This window comes from Babylonia areolata, chromosome 12, assembly GCF_041734735.1.
Source record: "Babylonia areolata isolate BAREFJ2019XMU chromosome 12, ASM4173473v1, whole genome shotgun sequence".
NCBI classification, from domain to species: Eukaryota; Metazoa; Mollusca; class Gastropoda; order Neogastropoda; family Buccinidae; genus Babylonia; species Babylonia areolata.
In genome coordinates this window covers 7,948,441-7,958,440 of record NC_134887.1, presented here as the reverse complement: position 1 = coordinate 7,958,440, position 10,000 = coordinate 7,948,441, and the positions used below count along the sequence as shown (strand labels likewise).

Here is a 10,000-nt window from a genome sequence, read left to right as displayed (position 1 = left end):
GGCAACACACACACACACACACACACACACACACACACACACAAACTTATCCACACAATCCACACACACAGAGGGTTACACACACACACACACACACAACTTGTCCACAACACACACACACAAACGCACACACACACACACACACAGAGTCACACAAACGCACACACACACACAGACTGAACAATGAGTCATGATGCTGCACAAGCCTGCCTCTGCCAATATAATAAGGCACCACGCCTGACTACTAGTAGATCGCCATCTCCCCCCCCCCCCACACACACACACACCGCCCCTTCCCCCCCCACCTCCATTCACACAAAGCCTCCGCACCACACACCCCTGGAGTATAGCACCACCACCCCCCCCCCAACACACACACCACCGCCCCCCCCCCCCCCTCACCCCCATGTCTTCGCTATCTGCATGAAAAGACTGACCTTTCGTTCACCCCGCAGCACAATACATATGTATTTTTATATTAAAAAATGTGCACCCAATTATGCAGAAAATTCTTGCAAGACACACAAGTATATATATATGGTCCGGGACCATCTGAAACTATTAGGATTAAAAATATATATATACCAAAATCGAAAAAAAAAAAAAAAAGTTTGTGTGAGGCCTCAAAGAAAACACAATACCTTCTCATGATTATATAACAAAGAATGCTCTCTGCTTTGGGGAATTTACAGAAAGATGCTCATGGTTCAACCCCTTGGTGACATCCGGACTATTACTATGACTATCAGATATACACTTGAACAAGGCTCCTTGAAGAGAGGGTTGTCACTGACCTCAGAGAGAGAGAGGGGTGTGTGTGTGTGGGGGGGGGGGATGTAGATAATGGGCGGGGCAGGTGGGGGATGGATGGGGGGGGGGGGGGTGTTCTTTGAATGATGGTGTAAGTACCTGTCATTTGTAGTTTTGGGGGGTGGGAGAGGTGGTGAGTGAGTTGAGGCAGTGGGAGTGAAAGAAGGGAGAGGGACAGGGTTGTGGGGAAGTGTGTGTGTGTGTGTGTGTGTGTGTGTGTGTGTGTGTGTGTGTGTGTGTACACGGGTGTGAGTGTGTGTACATGTACATGCGCACACGTGTGTGTGTGTGTGTGTGTGTGTGTGTGTGTGTGTGTGTGTGTGTGTGTGTGTGTGTGAGAGAGAGAGAGAGAGAGAGAGCATGTGTGTGTGTGAGCATGTGTGTGTGTGTGTGTGTGTGTGTGTGTGTGTGTGTGTGTGTGTGTGTGAGCATGTGTGTGTGTGTGTGTGTGTGTGTGTGTGTGTGTGTGTACATGTACATGCGCACACGTGTGTGTGTGTGTGTGTGTGTGTGTGTGTGTGTGTGTATGCGCGCGCGCGCGCGCGTGTGTGTCTACACCTGTGTGTTCGCGCACATGCATGCCAACACCTTGCAACTTCTCTTCCTGTAATCTGGCATACGATACATACATACATACATACATAGTACACTCAAACAAAACCCTCCCCAAGATAAAGATCGCTTTGAGAGCGTCAGTGCTAAAGAAGATGCTCGCTGTTTCCCCCCTATGTTTGTTGACAACCGATGAGATACTTCAACAGGGCACCTTGCGCTTCATTCATATCAGGCATAAGAAGCCTGGGGTGGGAGGTGGGAGTGTTGGGAGGCTCAGGGGAAGGCTGGGGGGCTGGGGGTGAGATCGGAGGGGGAGGCGGGGGGGGGGGGGGGGGGGGGGGAAGAGGGACACTGACTAGGATCTTCCATGAGATCTATCCTTGTGCTGGAAAGAGGTCACGGTCTCTTTGGAGTAGTGGTGGTGGTGGTGGTGATGGTGGTGGCGTGTCACTGACCTCCTGAGTACGTGCTCTGACTGTTGTTAACTATACTGCTACTACAGTGCTTGTACTGTAGTAACAGTACCGGCCACTGGTAAGATGGTAGAAAAAGAAGGGGGGTTGGGGGGGGGGGGGGGGTTGGGAGGGGGATGTGGGAGACGAAGATGGGGAAGTGGGAGGGAAAGACTGGATGGGAGAGCTAGGGGGGCGGGTGGGAGGGGAGCCTCTGTGTGCGCGCGCGCGCGCGCGTGTGTGTGTCGTGTGTGTGTGTGTGTACACGTGTGTGTGTGTGTGTCTGCCTCTGTGTGTGTGTGTGTGTGTGTGTGTGTGTGTGTGTGTGTGTGTGTGTGTGTGATTGTATGTGTGTGAGTTTCGTGTATACATACACGTGTGTAAACTGTGTGTGACGGTGTTTATGTGAGTACATGTGCGCGCGTGTTTATGAGTGTACAAGTTTGTGTGTTTTTATGTGCGTACACCCGTGTTTGTGTGTGCACGCTCACAAGTACTACCACATGGCATACGTACATACGTACATACATACATGTACATTCCCACAATACCTTCCAATGACAAAGATCGCTTCAATGAAAGAAGACGATAATTATTCACCCCTTCTTGACAGCCTGACTTGGAGACACTTCTACAGGGCTCCTTGTATTTCACTCAGCCCTAAGTATGCTGGGGTGGGAGGTGGGGGGGGGGGCGGGGCGGGGGGGTCAGTGGGAGATGAAGGGTGGGGTGGGGGTGAGGGGTTGCGGGGGGGGGGGGGGGGGGGGCTGGGATCTGACTATGGGATCCTTGTTGTCTCTGCTTGAAAGAGATCACACACACACAGACACACACACACACACAGAAGCACGCACGCACGCATGCACACACACACACAGTGGCACACGCATACCACACACACAAACACGTGTGGAAGAAATAGATCCAAGTGGTGGAACCACAGAGTTGAGAACTTTGTGGAATGGAAAGCCTTATTCATGTATAGAGGTACAGAGACAGCTTGAAAAGGAATGCTTTTAGACTTGTTTTAAAAGATGTGAGCGAGGGACCCTGATGGGCTTTAAAAAGAAAAAGAAAGAAAAAAATCCCCTAATGAACTCCAGACTTGTGCAGCTAAAAGAACCAAAAATTAAAATAAAAATAAAAAATAAAAAAGCTCTCCTGCCATGTTTCTATCAAATGAACTTGGAAAACGCAAAGATTATGTCAACAGTGGTAGAGCGGACAGACCTTGAACAAGGGACATTTAGATATTTGCAGAAAAAGGTCAGAAATAAACTGAGGTCCAGAAATGACACCGAGCAAGAGACACGACGGGATGGAAGGTGGTCAGTCCAGTCCCACAATGACCCTAACAACAACAGCAGCAGAGGGGGGCAGCTGCTGTCCAAACAACCACCTGGGCTAGAATTTGATTACAGTGGAGGGTGTCTTGCTCAAGTTACATCCCACCTCTCTCAGCCAAGAGGGTTTTAGGACCGTCGGCAAATGGGGGAGGTGGGGGGGGGGGGGTCCCCAAAGGCCAACTAGCCCCCACGGCTGCAGCACAAACAGCCAGTGCAGTCTTGCCTCATAGCCCTTTTATAGTCGTGGTCCTTCACAAAAAGACTATTTCCTTCTATCGCAGTGGAGAAACCGTTGAAAGATTGACCATACAGCTTTCGCTTTTGCTCTGTGATGTTACACACTGCACCCACACCACCACTCAAACCTGCTTCCTTCAACACTTGACTTGCCGTGTGGTGTGCCGGTCACGTTAGCCAGCCAGGTCCGAAACAAGAGAAATGCTAGTCATGGGAGACAACTCTTGCTTGCCCAATAACTCTTCACACTGACTGAGGTTGCTTACCCTGATGAGGACTCGCCACTTCCGACAACTTTCATTCGAAGTGGCGGGAGGGAGCAGGGGAGGGGGGGTGGGGGGCGGGGACACAGAGAAAGAGATAAATGCTAACTCAGAATGTTTGGTTACGACTTGACCATTCTGCCCGAATGTGAGGCAGAGGGGTAGGGGTAGGAGAACACTAAACTCTCTCTCTCTCTCTCTCTCTCTCTCACACACTCACACATACATTACAGCATCAATATACTAATCATCAGTCCTAAGCATACAGATTCAGCAGCTACATTACAAACAAACGGAAAACATCACAAAGGGAAGAACACACTATGTGGTTACTCCACGTCCTCAGAAATCTGACACATATCATCCACTTCACGGATGTGTCTTTGAGTGGGAGCGTTGCTCCAAATCCCCCTCTGGCCCAGCTGCCACCAGGATGTTACAATTATTATGGAAGTAACCTGGTAAGCATAGAATACAGTCTTGTCACAGTATAGTCCCAAGCCTAAATCAACCGATCTTCATTGCAGAATCAGTATAAATGAACTCATCCCTTTGCATCAACAAAAGAAGAAGAAGAAGAAAAAAAAAAAAAAAAATTCTGAAGCCAAATGAAAAATATCTTTTTATATTTCATCCATAACAATGTTAACAAAGATCATTTTGTCCTGGCCATGTCAAGATAAAAACTAAAGATAATTAGCAGATAAAACAACAACAACAACAAAAAACAACAACAAAAAGGGGGGGTGGGGGGGATGAAAAAAATTTCAAAAGCATGGTTGCAAAAACCAACCAGAGAAAAAATGGTGTGAGAGATAAAAACATACATACATACACACATATAATATATATATATATATATATATATATATATATATATATATATATATATATATATGTTTTGTCTTTCATTCACTTTTTTCCCCCCGAAGTTGTGCCGGTGTGTGAAAGTTGGGTGTGAAACTGAAAGTGCTTTTATTTGGTTCCACAAAAGATTCAGCAATACTTTTTTTTCTTATATATATATTTTTACATTAGATTTTGCATTGCTAGCAATAGGGACCTGCTAATGACCCACCCCATGACCACAGCTGACCCTGCACATAGCGTAAAAGACAACTCTCCATGCCCGATGGATGTCCTCTCTTCTCACGGACTGCAAAGAGTAATTGATTGCCAATACTGGCGAAGCCAGAATAAATTTATTGGAAGCCAGACGATCTCAGGCCTGAACAGTTTTATCTGTCAGGTCTAGAAATTCCCACATGACATTTATTTGTCCAAGGGACAAGCACATTGTTTAAAAAATGAACAAAAAAAAAAAAAAAAAAAAAAAAAAAAGAAGCCTCCACTTGTCTCCTTTGAATTCCTACCATCTCAAAGTACAGAAACAGTTAATGAAAGTGACCAGATATGCAATGAAAAGTCAGCAGCAGCAGACTATACGACCGGAAAAGACACTGTAATTGTTTAGCTTCTCACAGTAAAAAGAAATAAACACCAACTGGATGTTGTGGCCTTTAAGTTTAAGTATTGAAACTGAAGTCCTCTGGGCTCCATTCTGTGCAATGTAAAATCTCTGAAGACAAGCCTGTGGCTACATAACTTGACCCTGGTCAATTTCTGTTTTGAAAAATCCACTTGTGATAGCTGATACTTTTTTTATTTTTATGTTTTAACCAATGCATATACAAGATTTATATATATATATATATATATATATATGTATATATATATATATATATATATATATATAAAAGAAAAAGAAAAGAAAAGAAAAACACTAGTGCCAGTAGTGGTAATGATCGTGAATGACTGCAGTGAAGGCATTAAGCTACAGCAGAGCAAGCAGCTCCAATTTCACCAACACGCAAAAAAATGAGATCAACTGACACAACAAGAAAGCTATGCAGTGACACCACACAATAAAACCCCAGTCCCCTCCATTACTGACTGTTGAACATAGAGCAGCTCCAGCAAACACTAAAGAAAAGCTTTTCACTACAATTTAAGTCAAGAGTGGGATGCAGCAAGCACAACTGAGATTGCCAGGGTCCCAAACCTTTGCCAGAATATCTTCCCAGTTACTTAAGTCCGCACTGTTCAAACAGGCTCTATGAACCAATGGGCAAATATACAATACACTGACACTGTTGTTTCTTCTGGCACAGCCTCTTCTTCAGACTGGCAGCCTGCCTGATTCTGTATGGAACTGCCTGAAATCAGGCTGCAGGAAACCTCATGTTCACCCATGTCAGTGTAACACATTTTCCAGGACAAAGACCACATCATTGACATGTGCTTGCGAAGTCACTGGCTTTCAAAACCTGCTGAATCATCTTGCTCTTTCCTGGCACTTTAAATTCCCAGATGTTAACAGTACCAGCTTGTGAATTGTATTTGAAAACTAACAGAGAAACATTTGACGACTGTTGACAAGGAAATCTTTTTTCAGCAAATGATCAGTTATGTAGAAAAAAATAAAGTAACTCTCTTCCTTCTCTGAAACTGAAAGGATAGACTTAATAATCATAATGTAATCATATACAACAAAGTTCTATTTCAGAAAAACAACAACCATGGCATTCCATTTCTCTTCAACAATGTGATCAGCAGCTGACTTTCTGAAGATTAACTTCACAGTTCAACATCTGAGGATTAACGTCATGATGATAGTTCAACATGCTTCCATCAACAAAATTTCCTTCCCCATCCTCCTCCCTTCTCTCTCTTTGCCTACCCCTCTTAAAACATACCACTACCAGTCAGTCTGATGTGATCTCATTTCCTGTCGTCTAAAAATTAGTTTTCAGTCTTGCAACCAAAGAGACAAAAGAAAAGCAATCAACCAACAAAGAGGCAGCAAGAGAGGCACAGAGTGAGCAGGAGGGAGGGAGGAGGGGGAAAGAGAGAGAGAGAGAGAGAGAGAGAGAGAGAGAGAGAGAGAGAGAGAGAGAACCAATTCAAATCAAAATTAATATTACGAAAGTGACTGGACCGCGGTCCAAAGTCCACACCCTTGCCTCTAACCACAGTACACCCCGGAAAATACTGCAGATATCTTATGGTCCTGTGTCTAGGCATTTGGGCTTTTTTAAAACAAACATTGAAACAGACCGACTGATACAAGCTGTGTACCAAACCACCTCAGACACTAGCTCAAGCCAAACCCGCAAGCTGTCCTGCTCTACAGTTCTTTTCAAGCTAACTGATAAGAAGCCGGGAATAAGTGGTCCAGTTTATGTGGGTCAAATGCTACTTGGGCCTGCCACTTACTGCACAAATGTTGTCTCAAATCATTTACACTGCACTGCTATTCTTTCTTTTTTTTCTTCTTTCGGTTCCTGGTTTGCCGTCTCTCTTTTTGCCTGGCAACCTCCCAGCGTTCCCCCCAAAAGTATTATAATTAGTGAGAAACTGTATGCATACACCTTGCCTGTTGTTTGCCATTACAAATTTTACTGAATCTGGTACTTAATAAAATCCTGTTAATCAGCTTTTTTTTTGGTTTTTTTTGTGTGTGCTTTAATACATGTGTATGATATATGTACAGCGTATGATCACATTACTGATTTAGAGAAAACAATAATGTACAAATATATCAAAAGCCTTAGGCAATGGAAGCTACTTGAATTGCATCAATTTACACTAGCTAATTCATCAAAGTGTACATGTGTGGACATGTGTGCATGATGGGTGTTTCCCCTTTTTTTCTTTTTAAACAAAGTTTTGGGTGAAAATAAATTTATCAGGACATCTTTTACTCCAGCCACAGACAGTTTTCCTCAAACCTTAACTTTAATCAGTTAAAAAGAAGGTAAAAAAAAAAGACATCAATTTTACATATCTAATATCACAGAGATTGTTATCAAGTCGCAGCAGACTTTAAATCTATGGGGTGATACACACTACTATGTCAATATGACACACACTGATATGACAATGGCCAGTGACACCGTTTTTATGAATGTTTTCGCCTTCATTTCATTCAAAATCACCATAAAATGTTAACTGTGACAGTGTGAGTGTAACATAAAGTGATAAACTGTGAGAAAGCAATGAAACAGTGGTGGGAGGGGTATCTTGCTCTTTTGCGTTCTTTGTATGGTTTTCAGGCAACTTATGAGCAAAATTACACACTCAGAAATTTATTCTGCATTGCGTATCTAAATCATATTACTGAAAAGTAACTACTTGTAGTTTCACTTCAGTCATCACAGACATTCAACACATGTGTCAAGCGCTGTACACACATACATGACTGTCATACATTCACTGCGAGAGACAGGAACCTACATTCATTCTGAAGAAATAAAAATTGAAATGAAATATAAAATCAACATGACACTCACCCAAATCATCCATGACTCTCTCTGTGTACGTTCTATCGCCTTCCTCAGCTGACTGGCTATCGTTGTCACTTTGCATCAACTGCAGACAAGCCAAGACCCCCACTAACTTCAACTTCCGCAAGCGATATGCTGACTTGCGCCTAAGTGGAAAGGGCAAGACCTTTGACCTCGTCCTTTTAGAAGCTTCTCAGGTCATAGAGACTACGAATCTCTGTAGAAGTTGGCAACGCAGAAACTTGCGCGCCAATCCCGTCTGATTTTATCAATGCTTTCACCAAGTGTCGTAAGTTTCTGTGTCGGTTCACGACGACAACACGGCCATCTTGAAACTTTTCTTTTCGGTCCTACGTCACGGTTAAAGGGAGGTGACTGTCAATTGCGTCTTGTGGTTGAGGGGGTTGGTTTGGGGGAGGGAGAGGGTGGGGGACAGGGATGAATAATTATTATTGTTCTTCAGGTAGGTATATCACCGTAAACGTGCATTATCTATGCACCCGTTGCATATACGTAGTAACCAGTTACGAATAAGACGAGAAAGGGAGATACCATCTGACGGGTGAACGCGGATCAATCGATTCTTCTGCTATCACCACAAGTACAAAATATTTCGGACTGACACGTACACATTCATTCATTTCAGCCGCTCACATGCACAATCATACAATTGGGGTGGAAAGGAGAGGGGGTACTGAGAGGGGAATAAAGGAAAAGAAAAAAGAAAAAAAGGAAGCAAACAGTGGAGTGGTGGGGCCCGTGCGAGGTGCCGGACTCGGAGACTGACCCGGCCATTATACTGAATTATCATGAGTCACATTACTTGATTACCAGTGAAACAATGAAATAAAGTATGATCATGTAAATTAAGTTACCTATTGCAGACAGGCAGGCTATATGTGAGATCAGTACGTTCGAGCTGAGTCTCATGAAGTACTGAAATGGGATTTTAACATACCGTCACACTGACACACACTGCAGTGTCAGACGGACTCACACACACACACACACACACACACACACACACACACACTCACTCACTCACTCACTCACTCATTTGGTTCAATTGGCCCGGCTCACTCGGCTCACTCACACTGGCAGACAAACAGACAGACACACAGAAAGACAGACGGACAGACAGCGAGAAAGAGACACAGACAGACAGATGGAGAGTTTCAGATTTTATCAGGACTCGTGTGCAGTGTGTGTGTGTGTGTGTGTGTTGTGTCGATGCGGGTTGCATTGTTTCTGTGTCTTCCTGTCGGTGTCGGTCACTGAGTGACCTCGCCAAACGGCAGCCCGTGTGGATAAAAGATGTACTTCCTCACAGGAAATACCCGGTGTAGCAGACTATTCCTACCCCCCGAACGTTGCTTTTTACCCCAGGGGTAAATCCTAGTGGCTTGCCTAAATCAATTCCGGGGTCTGTGCAGGCAAGCCTGGAATGTTTTTTTTAAATTTTTTTATTTTTATTTTTTCTCGAGGTCTGACTAAGCGCGCTGGGTTGCGCTGCTGGTCAGGCATCTGCTTGGCAGATGTGGTGTAGCGTATATGGATTTGACCGAACGCAGTGACGCCTCCTTGAGCTACTGATACTGATACTGACCCCCGAGTATAAACTTCAACTGGTCAAAATCTGACCCACCCCCCAACCCCCTTGTCGGATTCCTCCCTCCCCTCACCCGTAATACATATGGGGGTCACTCTAGGCTCGCTTGAAATGAATGACTCCCCATTCCCGTCCCCCCACCACCATCTCCCTAGTCCGCACCATGGGCACTAAATTGGCCTAGTTAGAATTGTCACAGGCTATCAAAGCAGAACAGATCTTCCCTACGTTAACCCGTTAAGTTATGGTGGAGGGAAGGGGGGGGGGGGCGGGTGGAGGGAGGGGGTTGGGTCTGTAAAGGCTAGCCCCGTCACGTCCATTCCTTTTTCAATAGCTTTAGCAAAACTTTAGAAATTGAGTAATTTCCAACTGAGAGGAAGGG

At 44.6% G+C, this 10,000-nt stretch overlaps 1 protein-coding gene across 2 annotated transcripts in view; it reads right to left on the bottom strand.

Moving 5' to 3' along the window:
* The window catches only part of LOC143288363 (paxillin-like), a 102,126-nt gene extending 93,777 nt beyond the window's left edge, over positions 1 to 8,349 (bottom strand). For both annotated transcript variants that reach the window (XM_076596756.1, XM_076596757.1), the window contains exon 1: positions 8,016 to 8,349. In XM_076596756.1, coding sequence (XP_076452871.1) covers positions 8,016 to 8,091 — 76 coding nt within the window. In that variant the 5' untranslated portion in view covers positions 8,092 to 8,349. The remainder of the gene's footprint in view (positions 1 to 8,015) is intronic.
* Positions 8,350 to 10,000: the final 1,651 nt, after the last annotated feature.